Source organism: Narcine bancroftii, chromosome 3, assembly GCF_036971445.1.
Source record: "Narcine bancroftii isolate sNarBan1 chromosome 3, sNarBan1.hap1, whole genome shotgun sequence".
NCBI classification, from domain to species: Eukaryota; Metazoa; Chordata; class Chondrichthyes; order Torpediniformes; family Narcinidae; genus Narcine; species Narcine bancroftii.
In genome coordinates, this window is record NC_091471.1 from 281,217,641 (window position 1) to 281,234,537 (window position 16,897).

The window sequence follows — 16,897 nt, forward strand, 5'->3', positions numbered from 1 at the left end:
CTGTCTGAAATCAGATGAACGGTCGAGAAAGACTGTGGACAGAATAAAAAATGCAACATCACCACGAAGCTGGAACCACTGGCGGTGGATGACATTGACACGTCGCCAAAGAGCAGGCTGCGTCGACATCAATTTGCACATCCTTCCACTAGGTTATCGAGGTGCTGTCAGGCTCTTTCATTTTGTGGAATTCTTGTTCAGCTAATTGCAGTTTCTCTGAAGGCAAGCAACGTGACTTAGCATGAATGGAAAGACCCTTAGTAGAAATATGGTGAGTTACTCCATGTTTCATGGTTGGGGGGGGGGGGTCAAAAACTACAGAGTTGTAATTTCAGGAAACTTCAAGTCTAGAGAACTTATCAACAGTCTTACGCAGGGCTTGAAGGCATAGAGCAGGAACATGTGATTTTGCCAGGTAAATAGCTTGTAAGGTGGTACTATTCACCAGCCAAAGCCCTTTTAAATCCACCATGAATGAATGAGCTCGAAGGAAATCGGCCCTGAGTAGCGGTTGTGACACTGCCGTGATATTAAAAGGCTATGTATAAATGTTCCCCTTGAACTGAACATCGTTTTTTTGGTGCCATATGTTGGAACTATTGACTGCTGTGAGTTGGAGGTTAGGGGTAGGATAACATATCGAAACCGGTTGTGTAACCTCTGATCCTATGTCCACCAAATATTTACGTTGGGATAGCTGATCCCAATCATTTAGAAGGCTTGTAGATTTTCAGCCAACTGTCACAGCCATTAACGATGGTCAGCCAAGGCGTTTCCCGAGAATGGACAGGGTGGCAGGCACCTATGTGCATTGACTCTCTAACACCGATGGTAAAAACGCCAGGTGGAAGTGTCAACAAGCTGTCTGCCTGACTTGAGACGTTGCCTCATTATGTGTTGAGACCATTGGCTTGGGAAGAAGTGTCAAGATCCAGACAGCTGAGACACAGTGACATTGTCTGAAGACCTTTTGTTGTGCTATTTTTCCCAGCCACAGGACGCCTGCTTCTGCAGCTACTGCCCTGAGATCTTCGAAAGAACTGCAATAATAAGAGTTTAATGCATAGATTCTCAGGGTGGAGCATACATCCCACCGGTGGAGTGTGGGGCTTAAGAATATTTAGTGGGCGTAGGAATATTTTGGGAAATAATTAAAAAGTTGGTTTGAAAAAATAAACGTTATGTTGGTGTGAAAGATGTGCCTTGACAACACAGTCAGTACAACACAATTGTGGTAACTTCCAAGTAAAATCACTTTGTTCTTTTTTTCATAATGTGTTTTTGCTCTTCTGATGTTTCTCTTATTTAATTGTTGTTATCCTTGGTTAACATTATAATTATATTTTTTGACTGGTCTTATTATCATCCATTCCAATTTATCTCATTGGCAATGAGGATTCCAAATGATCTCAACAATTCATGTCTCTGTACATATCCCTTTACTTTTTCAGTTCAGTAGTGAGTGAGACCTGTATCTGTATGTATCTTTGTGAACCCTTGAAGCTATTCATAAAATTTCTCTGCTGATAGCAAAACGTGGGAAAAATCATACAATCATGGAGGAACTGATTAAACCCGCAATATCATTGTTTCTCAAAACAGTTCTGCGAAAGGATGACAAAGATGTCCAAGCAATGCCATTGTTTAAGAGCACTGTCTACAACAGAATAGATGACATGGGTGATGATGTTGAAAAACAGCTTATTGAGAAGTTGTAATCATGAAAGATCTCAATACAACTGGATGAATCTACTGTATGGGATAGTCAGGCTCTGTTATTGGTATACATGCGATATATTGATCAGGAAGAATTTCAAGAAGAGATGCTGTTTTGTGAATCTTTAGAAACAACCACTACTACAGTTGATATCTACAGCAAGCTCAAAACTAATTTGGATGAGAATGAAATACCAAAAGGAAATATTGTATCTTGTGCTGCGGATGGTGCACCTACTATGATGGGTTAAAAAAAAAGGATGTTTAAAATTAATGAAGGATGAAACATGTTGGTTGTGCGTTGTGTTATCCACTGAGTGTTCTACACGAGATGCTGCATTCTGTGATCGTGCATCAATACCATCAAAGCTAATGCTCAATGTGAGCATCTGTTTAAGCAGATTTGTGTCGATAAAAATGCAGAACATGTGAGATTATTGCTTCACACTGAAGTAAGGTGGTTGTCAAAGGGAAACTGCTTCAAAAGGTTTATGGAACTGTTTGATCTCCTCAGTGAGTTGTTGAAGGATAAACTTGAAATGAAGCGGATAAACTTGAAATGAAGCTCTTGCTAACAGCAGATGGCAAAGCTTACGTGAGTTACTTGACAGACATTTTTGAGAAACTAAGTACATTGAACAAGCAACTCCAAGTAGCAAATAATGACGTTCATTGATGCAATAACAAAGATATTTGGATTCATGACACTTCTAGAATTATGCCAAAGGACTATTTCTGCAAGAAATTTCAGTCAATTCTATTGGTTGAATAAGAGTGAGGTAACTAATGCTGCTACAGATGCCATTGTTGACCATTTGAAAATGTTGGTTACCAAGAAACTTTGTCACCCAAAGTCTCGTGAATTTTGGTGATTTCTCTACTAAACATGGTCTTGAGGCTCAAGACAGAAATTAATCGAATTCTGTATTTTAAAGGAATCAAGCTGGGGAAGATTTACAGGGATGTTACCAGGACGTGTGGGAGTCTGATCTACAGGGAGAGGTTGAGCAGGCTAGGGCTTTATTCCTCAGAATATGGGATGATCCTCAGAGAGGTACAAAAATCATGAGAAGAATAGATCAGATAACCAGAGGACACGGGTTTAAGGTGAGGGGAAAGAGATTTAACAGGAACCGGAGAGGTAACATTTAGGGAGTTGTGTGTGTGTGGAATGGGTTTCCAGAGGAGGTTGTTGAGACAGGTATTATTGCAATGTTTAAGAAAAATTTGGATGGATACATGAGTTTAGAGGAATATGGGCCCAACACAGGCAGGTGGGTCTAGTGTGAGTGGCATATTTTGGGCCATGGGGCCTGTGTTCACTCTGCTTGACTCAATGACTAAGGGATGTAGAGTTTGGAGGTAAAGATAAGCTTTGATCTCATTGAATGGTGGAGCAGACACAGGGGCGCTGAATGGCTTACCTTGCTAGTGTGTCTTATGCTCAGCAAGCAGGAGCAATTGTGCATGAGCTTGGGCTGGACTGGTAATATCTTTATATCTGAAAGGCAGTTGGAATGGGAGTTAATGATCTTTGCCAGTAACATTTACATGCCATATATTATGGAAAAAAAACCCCTGGATGAACAAGTATTTGTAAATTAAATTGCATCTTCAACTAATGGAATTGGTAATAAATAATCATTGTTTACATAGTGACCAACAAAGTTTCATTTTGAGTCCCTTCAGAGTTTGAAGGCATGGATTTTGGAGGATGGTGTAACATCACCTTGCAAGGGTAGGAACAAGAAGAGCCCATTAGCCCTTGATCTTGTTCCACTTGCACTAGATCTGCCTTGAGCTGTTTTAATTTGAGCCACAAACTTGATTGGGTTGAATTGTTTAATGTCATACTTACCAAGATACAGTGAAAAGTTTTTTAAAAATCTGCTCTCTAAACAAGTGATCGTACAAGAGATAGTGCTACAGTAAAACAAATTATTATGATTTATGGTATAATGTCACATGAGACACAATTATTCAAGAGAAATGTACAGTTAAAACAGTGCAAGGAATTGTATTACAAGTGAGAGGTCCATTCAGGAGCTTGAGAACAGGAGGAAAGAATTTATCCTTGAATCTGGAGGTGACTGTTTTCAGGTGTGTGCCTTCTGCCAAACTGAAGGGAGGGTAGAGTGTGATCGGGATGGGATGTGACCTCTATAATTTTGGCTACATTTGTGAGGTAGCAGGAAGGGAAGACTGGCTTGTTGGAGAGGAGATTGGTTTATGTGACATCCTGAGCTGCGTTCATATCCTCTGCACTTCCTTGTGGTGTTGGGCAGAGCAGTTCCCACTGTAATAGATCTGGACAAGATATTCTGTAGGGGGCATCTATAAAAATTGGCAAGGGAAACTGGGGACATGATGAATTTCCTTGGGCTGTTGAGGACGTAGAGGCATTGGTGCAGTTTCTTGACTGCAGTATAACATGGTCCAGGACGAAGGACATCAATCATCCTCTGTGTGGAAGCATCTCCTGACATTGACCCTCTGTGGCCTTCCTCTAAAGTTAAATTGTTGGTGTGGATTCCACTTCTCCAGTCAACCAAAAAATTGTTTCCCTCTTGTAACCAGAGGGGCAGAGACTCAAACTTCCTCAGATTGTTCATCAAATCTCTGTTGTGGGAAAGAGCTGAGAATCCATAACTCAAGAGAATATTGGTTAATATGTTTAAAGAGAAATAGGAGACAATCAGATGGCCAGTTTAGATTTGTTAAAAATGAATTATATTTGCTGAGTGTGAAGTTAACATTCCTAAGAATTATTGTATGTGACAAGATGCAAGTATTTGTTAATTATTAATAAGTTTGGATAAGTAGCTGTAGAATGCTTTAAAGAAAATGATGTAATGAGATAGCTATATGAAAATGGGAAAGATAACTCCTTTTAAGGGAAGTAGCTAGAACCTGCCTTAAGATGAGGGCTAAATTCTGTTAATTCCTTATTGTAACATCTGCTGATAATACTGCTTGAATGGAGTACCACACCTACTGAAGAATGCTCTCTCAGCAAATGAAAGACAATTCCAAATATGGAAAACTTTGATTAGTCTGAATTGGATAGGCCCCTTTTGTATTACACACAGTGAGTGGGCATTCAGAGCAAAGCAGTATCAGGAGAATAATGCTGAGTTCTGCCACTTCCGACCTGGATGAAAGTAATAAATGCTGTTCTGTTATGTAGGGTTGATAAAATAATTCATTTATATGGCAGTATCAATATGTTGTGTTAAAGTGGCCTATTTAAAAGAGATATTCGTATTTCTGTATTGTTGTTCATAAACTTAAGTGTACTCCTGATCACTTCAAAGCCCTGGAAATACTGTTGAACTCTAGTTGGTTGCAATGTCAGAAAGAGAATCAAAGTGAGCACACCTGGCTCCCACAAATTATATAACAAGCAGAAAATCTGTTTTGGTGATGGTTGAGTGGTAAGAATCGCCCACAATGTCAGGCCCCCTTTACCCTGCTCTGAAGTAGTCAAAGTGTTCCCTCAGAACAAGCGCTGGATTTTGGCTGGAGTTGTGTCTGTCTCTTGAGCTGAGTTTGTTATCCTATGAGCCATGGCTATATGTTCTTGGTGCAGGTTTGTATTTGGACTTGAATGTGTGGAGTATAATAACAAAGCAGAGGATTTCTGGAACCTTTTTGTCCCCTTGCTTAGAATTTCCTTTTTAGTACATGCAGGACCTTAGGATGTTTTGTTAAGTACTTCGTAGTTTTTGAAAATAGCAGGAATTCATTCTGAGATTTGACTGTTTTCTTAATCTCTGTACCAGAGATTATGAATAGAGGTCACTGAACACCACAATAGGTTAAAACTTGAGCTTCTGGTAGCAACTATTTTGACTCCCCAAACATTCCCACACAGATGTCCTTTTCTTTTCAAAATATTTTTAATTGAGTTTAACATATACAGAGTTTTAGAAAAGAAAGCACATAGCAAATCATTTGGATACATGTAAACAGACAAAAAAAAGAAAAAAAGGATGAAAATAAGTTGAGAATTCCTTAATAAACAATAATTTGAATTTATCTGTAAAACCATGTTAAACCCATTTGCTGAGTTAAGCCAAATAAAGAGAAGTGAAAAGGAAAAAAAAACTAAATCTACTTCCTCCCTCTAAGCAAGGTTACCTTGTATAATAAATAAAAACAAAAAACGGGGATCCAGTGGTGACCTCCGGACATTGGACAGTGTATCTCCGGAGCACACGATAATTCCTAATTCTTCCAATTAGAATAAAATTCTAAGAATGGTCGCCACAACTTTATAAATTGAAACTTTCTATCTTAAATATTATATCTAATTTTTCCAACATATATCCACTGTGTATGAGTAGGGGACGAATCATCTTCCCATTTGATAAAAGCTAAACATTTTTCCTGACATGCAGATATGGGTTTATCTTGGTCTCGAAAAAACAAGCAGAGCAATTAACAGTCAAGGTTCTAAATTAATCTTAAGAACTGTTGATAAAGTTTGGAAAATGTCTTTCCAGAATCTTTCTAAATTTGGGGATTCCCAAAACATGCATCGGTGAAGCTTCAAAACTTTTAAATTTCTCACATAGTCGATCAATATTTGCATAAAAACATGATCATTTAAGTTTAGACATACGAGTTTTGTGTACCACCTTAAATTGCAATAAGCAAATGTCTTGCACAAAAAGAGGAATCATTCATCAAGCTGAGAGCAGAGTACCAATCTTTTTTAATATTTAATTTGATTTTCATAGACTCACAAAATTCAAACAAACAGTATAATCTTCCAACATTCATACAATTTACAGAGTCTGTGTTTATCCCCCCCTCCCATGTCCCCACCCTTACCCTACTGAAAGAAAAGTCTATTAAATTGTACAATAGAGTACCAATCTTCATCTGAAAATGTTTCCAATCATTCTTGATCCTAGCCATGAAAATAAAACAGTAAGTTAAAAAATAGATCAAGAATATTAGTATTTGAAATTCATGGGAAATCAGAAAGCTTAGACTGAACAAAGTGTCTAATTTGTAAATATCTAAAAAATGTGTTAGAAAGATTAAATTTGGCTGATAATTGTTCAGAAGAGGCAAAATTATCTCAAATAAAGAGATGGTTAAAACTTTGGATGCCTAATCTATGCCATTTCTTGAAATCAGCAAGGACGGCTGAAAAATATGGTTATCTATTATAGTACTAGCCAAGGAAAAACCATTAAAGCCCAAAGAATTTTCTAAATTGAGCCCATATTCTCAACCTATTTCTCATTAATGGATTGTGTGTCAATGTAGAAAACGAAAATGGTAAAAAGGATCCTAAAATTCCCAACAGAGAAGTTTTTTTTTGAGAACTCCAGTTCCATTTCAACCCAAAAACATGATTTACTGACTTATCCAAATGTAATAATAAAAGAAAATTATATGTATGTTAATCGCTCAATAATAAAATCTGGAAGTGATACATTCCTTGTAGTCTTTGGAAGATGGGCTTTGTTTATACATGGTTTCTTCCCCTGCCTTATGTAAGTAGAAATAATCAAATTAAGTGAACTGAAAAAAGATTTGGGAATAAAAATTGGTAATGCTTGAAAGAGATACAAAAATTTAGGTAAAATATTCATTTTAATCGAATTAATATAACCCATCATTGGAATAGATAAGGTGACCAACCTGATTTTTAAAATTAAAAAAAATTTTTATTGAGTAATACCAAAAAAATTTCTCAAATCTTTGTAACTTTTCATATTTGTAATTCCTAAATATTGGAATTTATCTTTCACTATTTTAAACATAAAATTGAAATAACCTACAAAAGCACCTCTTGAGGGTAAAAGTTCACTCTTATGTAAATTTAATTTATAACCTGAAAGCTGGATAAATTGATTTTAAAAAAATTAATATTTTGGCATCTGCATGAAGTAATACAGGTACATTATGTTCAATTCCTCCTTTAATTCTACCTTTAAATTCTCCACACTGTCGGAGAGCAACAGCTAATCGTTACAGTACTATATCAAAAAGCAAAGGACAATGGGCAACCCTGCCATATTCCTCTATTAAGACAACCTTTTCGATTGTTATACGTTGGAGTGAATTGATGCTGTAGGGCATGAATGCAATAATTTAATCCATTTACCATAATAAAAACTGGACCAAAATTGAATTTTCCTAATATAGCAAATAAATACTCCCATTCCACCTGATCAAACGGTTTTCAGCTGTTACGACCCCAGAGGACCCCAAAACTCAGCAACAATAGAAATTCACCAAGACAAATGGTTACTTAAACAAAAGTTGCTTTTAATTTTCTTTAAACATAAAAACTGGATCAAACTTTAACTTACTAATATTAACTTAACTTAACCCCCTTCTAATTCTAAGCGCATGTGTATGTAATGTGTATATGCACAGGAAAGTTCTTTGCTTCAATAGTTTAATCATTCACTTCTCCAAGTTCCCTGGTATTAGGCAATTCTTCTACTGTGCACAGAATTGAACATATGAATTTTCACCAGGCTCTGTTGCTTAAAGCTAAATGGTTACTGCTTAGGAAGGTTCTAGTTAAGTTCAGAGAGAGATTTGTTGATCGTTGAACACACACAAACTGATTTCCTCCGAACTGTCACTTCACTGTCTTGCCGAAGTAACTTGCCCCCATCATGGGTTTTCCAAATGATAACCTCTTCTTCCAGGTCACCACAGTGTTCCTTTTGTTTCCCTTATTTCAAGAGAAACACTCTAGCAGCCATTTCCTCTTGTAAGGATTACAAGTGATTTGAAAAGGCTGAACTCAGAACTCACAACCCGTCTTCAAAATGGGGTTTTCAACAAGCTGCCAGCTTGTCGTGTTAAGAGAACTGACCTCTCTCTCTCTTCTGTTTGTTTTTTTTTGTGAAAACCAAACAACCACTCTCAAAATTCCAAACCCAATCTTTGAAAGGTCTTTCTCAGCACTTGAGCCTGGACTGTCCATTTTAAAAATTCCTTCCAAAGCAGTTTCATTGTCTTTGCAAAGGCACTCGGAGCCTGGATGTCTGGCTTGAGCAAAGCTCTGGCATTTTAAATGAGATGTGTTTTATAAGTATCTGTGAAGTGATCTACACTAATCCCACAATCTATCTCTTTTAAAGACATATTTATATATAAAATAATATATAATATAACCCGTAACATAGCATTTAATGAGAGAACACATTCAATAATCGATATATATTATACCAAGAATAACAATTTTTAATAAAACCAGTTTGGTCTGAGTCTATAATAATTGGTAAAATATTTTATGATTAATATGCTAAAACCTTAGATATAATCTTCATATCAACATTAATTAATGAGATAGGTTAATAATATATATATTCACTTGGCTCTTTCCCTTTTTTAGAATAGAGAGATACATGCCTCATTAAATGACAAAGGCAGCATCTCTTCGCTAAATGAGTTATCCAACACCAAACCTAAGTGGGATGCAAGCTGTTTGGAGAAGGGTTTATAAAATTCTTCAGGAAAACCATCTTGTCCTGGAGATTTACCAGACTGTAATGAGGAAATAGCCACAGCTATTTCCTACAAAATAGGTTTCTCCAAACTTGCATGTCTGTCTTGGGGAAGTATTGGTAAATTCAACCAATTTTGGAACTCTGACAATGAAGCATAATCATTATTAAATTCAGAGGTATAAAGGCTAGAGTAAAATTCTTTGAAGGTCTCATTTATTTTAAAATAGTCTGCTGTCATATTATCATCACTCATATGAATCATTTGTTTTTAGCAGAGATTCCTTTTAATTATCCAGCTAGTAACTTAATAAATTTTTCCCATTGACAATAAGAAAAGACCTCTATTTCTTAACAGTTGCTGTTCAATTGGATAAGTAGAGAGAACATCAAATTTAGTTTTAAATTCTACTCTTATACAATTCTGTATTTTTATTTCAAGCAAATTGTAAATCATTTTGATTAATCTGATTAATTAAATCTGGTCTTTCCTTGTTCGATTTTATCTTGTAATTAGCCGTGTACCAAATCTCCATTGCTTTTTAGTAGCGGAAATATAAAAATTCAAGGACAGAATGACTGGGGCGTGGTCATATCTAGCTATTCCTTGGTACTCCCATGATTTGGTCAGGGAAATTAATTGATTGTCAATTAAAAAATAATCAATCCTCGAATAAGAATAATGCACATTAGATAGAAGAATATTCTCTACTAGTAGGATTTAAAAAACGCCATACATCTGCAATAACAAAATTAGATAGAAAGGAATATGAACAGATGTCTTCAGACTCATCCATTGTCAGGGTGGGGACAAAGTAAACTTGAGGAACAACATATATTGTTTCAGGACAGCCTGAAACTTAATGGCATAAACTTTAATTTTTCCAATTTTAGGTAACCCCCATTTGGTTCCACTGTTTCTATCTCTTATTTACCTATTCTTCTCTATATTTTTCTCTTTCTTCACCCCCCTTTCATCCCTTCCCAATGTTTTTTCCCTCTACCTTCCTCTCTGCCTCTTAGATCTTCTGTCCAACATGATCACATTTGGGGATTCTCCCCCAAGCTTCTTTTCACCTTTATTTATGTAATTTCACATTTTTTTTTCCATCTTAGTTTCAATAAAGGGTCCCAGTCTGAAACATTGACTGACATTTCTATTTGTAGATGCTGCTTGACCTGCTGAGTTCCTCCAGCAACTCTGTTTGGTTCTGTTTCCAACACTTGCAGCCTTTGTGTTTCTCTGTCATGGACATTCCACCCAATCCAATGGGGTCAAACAGAGCAGAAAACATTTTACTTTAGGGGAACTTTGTAACTGCATGGAATCTACTGATACCTTCTTCACATTTCAGGTCTCCGGGGTGGGGTGGGGGGGGGGGGCACGCGGATGGGTGAGAGGGGGCAGTCTCCTTATGCACCTGAACTATTGGTCATCAGGAAGTCATCTGGCTGAGTGGTGTTAACACAGGCAAGAAATGTCAAGCAGCACACACAGATACAGTGATGCACTGTAGAGTCTGTGTGGGGGAAAATGTTGGGTCAACAGAATGCGTGTGCACACACAGTTATCCAGGATGTGGTCATTTACTGCAAAATTTGTATGTAGAGTTGTGGGAGAAGCTTATCTACAACACATCCTGATTATTGCATCACAGTACTCTCATCCTCTTATTTCATTTTAGCCTGTTTTCTCAACTACTTTGTGTCATAATGTCTGCTCTTTGTCATGAAGATAAGGGTCTCCTTAAATCATCCCTTTCCCCACTTTCGACTCTCTAATCCAAGAAAATATATACAAAATCAATCCTCAAATATAGCCCTCTCTTTTCCAGCCGCTGTTTTGCTTTGGTTTAGTTTTATTGTTATCCTTTTAATCAGTATATCTACCTGGTTGGTACTCTTCAGGTTCTCTGTCAGCCAGAGAGAGCCTTTTCTTACTAACCATTGGCAACCAGAGAGGGGATGGCCTTACTTTTTCTTGGGAAGGTTCTTTATGTGTATAAATTGGTTGCATTTTCCCACTTTACATCTGACTGTACTTCAATAGTAATTCATGAGATGTCCCAAGTGCTTTACAGTTAGACCTTGTGAAAGGTGCTACGTGGAATTGAGTCTTTAACTCTATGCTGATATAGTCTGGTTTGACATGTAGTTGTCCAATAGGACTGCAAGGGAGAAAATCTAGAAATGTTTGTCTTGACCTGGGGTGTGTTTCCTCTCACACCTTCATATACAGAACGTGTTAATCTTGTAATTAGAACATAAGAAATAGGAGCACGAGTCAGCCATCTGCCCTGTTGAGTCTGCTCCGGCATTCCCGTAGATCATGACTGATCTGGCTGTGGACTCAGCTTCACCTATATCCCTGCTTTAATTCCCTTACCATTCAAAAATCTATCTGCGTCTTAAAGCGTTCAATTGGGCAGCCTTTATTCCTTCCTTGGGCAGAGAATTCCACATATACACCATTCTCTTGCAGATGCAATTTTCTCTACTTTAAATCTTCTCCTCTGAATCTTGAGGCTTTGTCCCCCAGTTCTACTCTTTCCTGTCAATGGAAACAACTTCTCTCCTTTTATCTTGTCTATTCCTTTCAAAATTTTATATGTCTCTGTAAGATGCCCCCTCATGCTTCTGAACTCCAAAGAGCATAGTCTACAATCATATTGGGACTGTGCTCTGGCTCTTGACTACAGTGGTTGGAATATATGCTTGGTGGTTCCACCCTCACCCACCATCCTCCCAAACTTGCATGGTGACCAAGCAAGTGGATAAGATGTTGATTAAACAGTCTGCTCTGTTGGAGATGATGATGTTATCTGAGGCCAGTTAAAGAACTACTGACCCAACTGTGTTCAGTACCTCAAATCTGGAACCTCCCTACTCTGTGAGTTGCAGTTCCGCTCTGGAGAATGCTGAGCATCTAATGATTGGGAGTGGAAGTGCTTGGACATTGACTCTGCAATTGTTCTGCAACACAGACTATCTCAGCCACGAAATATTTGTTGCTCCATTTGTGAAGCTAAGATATTGTTGACTGATGAACTAGTTAAATAATCGTTTGCATATTTTTGTTTCCTTTATTCCCACAGTGCATTTTCCAATTCTGCTTTGGATGTTGACGGTAATGACGGCTAATTTTAAAGGACACAAAGCATTAAAGGTGAGCAAAGTTATTATATTTGAACTGGCTTATCTTGGGATTAGTTTAGGGAGACAACTTGGTCAGCTGACCTATTTCCATGCTGTGAAACTCAGTAATACTGTGACAACAGTCATTTGTCTCATCTGGTGACTGGGAAAGTAGTGTGTGTGGAACACTTTAACATCTCCATCCAGCCATGCTTCATTGTTTGTGGGAGGAAAATATTCACTCCCTCCACCACCAGCACACTATGGATGTAATGGCTACCATCTACAGTGGGTACTGTAGTAACTCACGGAGGCTTCTCGGGAAGTGCTTTGGGACAGCTCCCAAGTGTAGTTAGAGGGTTCTGATAGAGATAGACTAAGTGAATGGACAAGGACATGACAAATGGAACATAATGTGGATGAATATTAATTAGAGGAAAGAGAAAGGAAAGAATGCTTTTTAATTAGTGAGAGTAGTATGAGGGATTGAGTATTCTTGTGCATAAGTCATTGAAAATTAACATGTAGATATAGCAATCAGTTAGGAAGGCAAATAGTATGTTGGGCTTTATTGCAAGAGAATACGAGTACAAGTGCAGAGATGCCCTGCTCCAATTAAGTAGGTCTCTGGTGATGATGTGATTGGAGTGGTGGGTCCTGGTCTGGTCTCCTTACCTGAGAAGGACATACATGCGGTGGAAAGAATATTGCAGAAAAAGATCAGCTATGATCTTATTAGATGGAAGATGTTGAAACTGCCTATTCGTGGTGTGTCTCTTATCTTCTCCTGTGTCGAAATCCCCAAACTCTGGCATCAAGAAGGATGAGTAGCAGATGCAAGAGATTACCAGATTTCAACATTCATGCATTGTGACTGGGACAAAAGCAGAGAGCTCCATACCTGACAGTACCAATGGAGTACATTCACATGTGTGGTGTATCACACATCCCAAATTGGCCTTCCAGTGTATGTTAAGGGTACTTCATCATTGTGGTTAGGTTGGCAGTCCTGATTTAGACCCAGAAACAATGAAGGAACATTGACAGATATTCAAGGGTGGATGGAATGTATGTTATTGTACTCTCATGTGCCACCTGCCTTTGTGTTCATTCTTATTCATTCAGATTTAATTTAATTTAATTTTAACTTTTACACTTTAATTAGATATAGCACGAGAATAGGCCCTACTGGCCCACAAGCCTGTGCTCTGCCCAAATATACTTATGTGACCAATTAACCTACTAACCTCGTATGTCTTTGGAATGTGCGAGGAAACTGGAGCATCCCTATGGAAGCCCACGCGGTCACGGGGAGAACAGACAGCAGCGGATTCAAACCTGGGATGCTGGTGTAGTAACTGATTTGCAATAAGCGCGCCACTTGTGTACTGAGAATCAATAGTGAAAAACTTTGTTTTGCATGTTATCTGTTCAAGTCAACCTATCCCTGAGTACAATAGTACAAAATAAAAGTGGGGTCTAGTGTTGCAGAGTAAATTGTTCAATTAAAGCCAGTGCAACGGCTACATATTTTATGAATGAGATACATTCAAGGGTACAAACTGTTGCTGTGCATCATTGGTGGAGTGAGTGAATGTTTGTTGATGGGTTGCCTCTAAAGTGTGTTGTGGTGCTCAGTATAGTGTCAAGTTTCAGTGTTGTTGAAGCTGTATGTATCCTGCCTTAGTTTTTTTAAGAACATCGAGGTCATGGAGTTTGGAGATGCTATCGAATAGAGTCTGAACATTTTAACCATGCTGGAGGGTTTAAGTGAAGGAGTGGGTGGGGAGGGACAGGTTTGTCAGCCACTGCTGAGAGGAGTGGGGCGACGGGGAGTGGGGCTGTTGGGAAAGTAGGCAGAGGTGCTGGGGCAAAGAAAGACCAGAGACCTGAAAGTATTTTCTGGTGACAGGTTAAGAAGGAGTCCGGAGAGAATGTTCCGACCCTTAGCGACCAGGAGTTGGTCTCCATGACGGTCCGAGAGCTGAACCAGCACCTGCGAGGCCTGACTAAGGAGGAGATCGTGCAGCTGAAGCAGCGCCGGCGTACGCTAAAGAACCGGGGTTACGCGGCCAGCTGTCGGGTCAAGCGAGTGACGCAGAAGGAGGAGCTGCAGCGACAGAGGACCGACCTCCAGCAGGAGGTGGCCAAACTGGCCCAAGAAAATGCCAACATGAGAGTGGAACTTGATGGCTTGCGCTCCAAGTATGAAGCCCTCCAGAAATATGCGCGGGCCGTGGCTAAGGCCCCCACCCTACCACCCACCAGTGTCATCACCATTGTCAAATCATCTGACTCCTAGGCCCTTCTTGGCTCCCTCTCCTGGTGTTGGGGTAGACTTGGACAAGGATATTGAGTTAAAGAGGTAGATAAAGTAAATGGCAGTCTTGAAATCATAGAGTGGTGAACATGTTCCTATGTCAGGAAAGCCTCTTAACTGACACAGCTTCTTAGATCATGTCTGGAGGCAAGATGCTGCTGCTTTAACAGCAGCCTTCCACCTAAACACCCTCCGCCTTTGAAAACCTGGAGCCGCCTAACAAATAATTATCTCGTGCTTTGCAATGGTAAGTGCCCAAGTACAAGGCCAGAAATCTGATTCAAAACCGAAGGTGCAAAGCTTTGATTTTGGAGCTGGCTTTCCTGAGCTGATGAAGTAAGATCTTCACCTGTGGAATTGGTGAGCTGAGTCTGGAGATGGATCAGATGGGCTAGCCTCCCTGTCTTAGTTCAACTTTGCCTCAAACTATTAATTTTGTCTCCCAAAGACCTGAAATTCTGGAAGACCTTCCATTCATAAAGAAGATTAGCACCACTGAAACCCTATTGATTTCAAGCACCTGTGAATTCTCTCCCAAATGCAATTTTAGGGGACACTGAGAGGAGTTTGTATAATTATTATATATTGTGTCTCTTGTAAGCTGCACAAAAAATGTATTTTTATTTAGTTTTGCAATCTTCACAAATTTGTGTGTAATTGAAATGTGTGTAAATGCTTTGTGGCTTAAATGTCTCCAAAACTGACTGAGAAGTGCAGACTGAGTTCCTGAAAAAAAGTTTGATTCTGAGTGCTAGATTTCAGAATCAATATGTCCAATGATGTGTGGGGTTTGAGTAGTGTAATGTGGATTGAGGTGCATAGGGTAATTGGAGAAATTGATCCATATTATAGTTTCCTATTGTCTATGTGTGGCCTTTTCAATTGATAATGGAGTCTTCAATTAGATTTTAAAGGGAAAGAATTCCAATTAAAGTCCTTCTGTTTCTTGTGATCCCTGAGTTGTAAATAATTTGTAACGTTCACATATTTGTACAAAAGATGAGGACCAAACTTTTTTATTTGTGTTTTTTTTAATGGTGGGGGGGTGGTGTGAGGGGTTCTCTGTGGGTTCCAAAATAGCAATCAAAGTGGCATGAGTTGCACCAATTATTGGTGAAGGAGATTGGTGTCTGCCAGTAGTTGACAGAACAAACAGATTAAATTGCTCATTGTCACATGCACTGAGATATTTTTGTGATTTAACTTGGCACGCAGAGCTGATTTGACCCCAGTGCTGATGCTTCAGGGCTGAATGCTTTTGCTAATTTGAAGGACTCCAACTAATTTTAGCTTTATTGTTGATTTATTCCTTCCAGCAGCTGCAACAACTCTAAAGTATTTGCTTCTCATAAAGAGTTCCCTTAACTTTCCAAACTGTTGAGAGACTAGCGGCTCTCTGGGCACTGCACTAACCAGGCTCCACTGGCCTAGTTAGTACCTGGAGTGAGGGATGACAGGTGGGAGAAAGAAAGGGTGAAAGTCAGTGGCAGAACATGTTGCCCAAGACTTTTGGCAAGTACTTCCTGATCTGAATCTCAGTAAGGGATTTGTAGACTTTGTCTTAAAGGAAGGAGATATTGTCTGAAATCTGACCTTGGATCATGCTTGAAAGGGTGCAGGTGGGAAGTTCCTTTGCAATTGAGCAATAGATATTTGATGTTCACTACTCCATGGGAGTCCAAAGGTCTGCTGATTCAAAGACATCTGCTCTACATTCTTTTTGTTGCCTTTGAAGCATGATTCTTTAAGTTTATAAATTTAGACATACAGTACGATAACAGACCATTTCAGCCCACAAGTTCATGCTGCCCAATTTACACCATATTAACCTACACCCCCCAGTATGCTTTGAATGGTGGGAGGAAACTCAAGCCCCTGGGGAAAACATATGCAGACATGTGGAGGACATTCAAACTACTTACAGACAGCATGGGATTTTAATCCCAATTCTGATCGCTGGTGCTGCAAATGCATTGTGCTAATTGCTACGCCAAATGTACCACCCATTCAAGGACAGTTGGCTTCCCACCAGTTGGTGGGGTGGCATTGGCTGCACATGCCAAACTACTGTCCTCTACCAGAGGAGAACACAAACTGGCAGGACACACTAATTCAACAGCTACATGGAGTTCCACTGCAGTCTTCTGAACAAGTGTGGAGAATCACAGTGATCTGATGGAAGCTGTCCAAATTGAAGCTACAAGAAACCACAAGAAACAATGAAGACAGTCTAGGCCAAAAT

At 39.0% G+C, this 16,897-nt stretch overlaps 1 protein-coding gene across 13 annotated transcripts in view; it reads left to right on the plus strand.

The window, feature by feature from the left end:
- mafk (v-maf avian musculoaponeurotic fibrosarcoma oncogene homolog K) overlaps positions 1-16,897 on the plus strand; it is a 47,837-nt gene that overhangs the window by 24,282 nt on the left and 6,658 nt on the right. For 6 of the 13 annotated variants that reach the window (XM_069928339.1, XM_069928340.1, XM_069928341.1 and 3 more), the window contains 2 exons: positions 12,296-12,366; positions 14,248-15,607. In XM_069928339.1, coding sequence (XP_069784440.1) covers positions 12,319-12,366; positions 14,248-14,637 — 438 coding nt within the window. In that variant the 5' untranslated portion in view covers positions 12,296-12,318 and the 3' untranslated portion in view covers positions 14,638-15,607. Of the gene's footprint in view, positions 1-2,544; positions 2,585-2,610; positions 2,824-12,295; positions 12,367-14,247; positions 15,608-16,897 lie in introns of those variants that run through there. The other 7 variants (XR_011354509.1, XR_011354508.1, XM_069928344.1 and 4 more) reach the window with 6 other exon arrangements.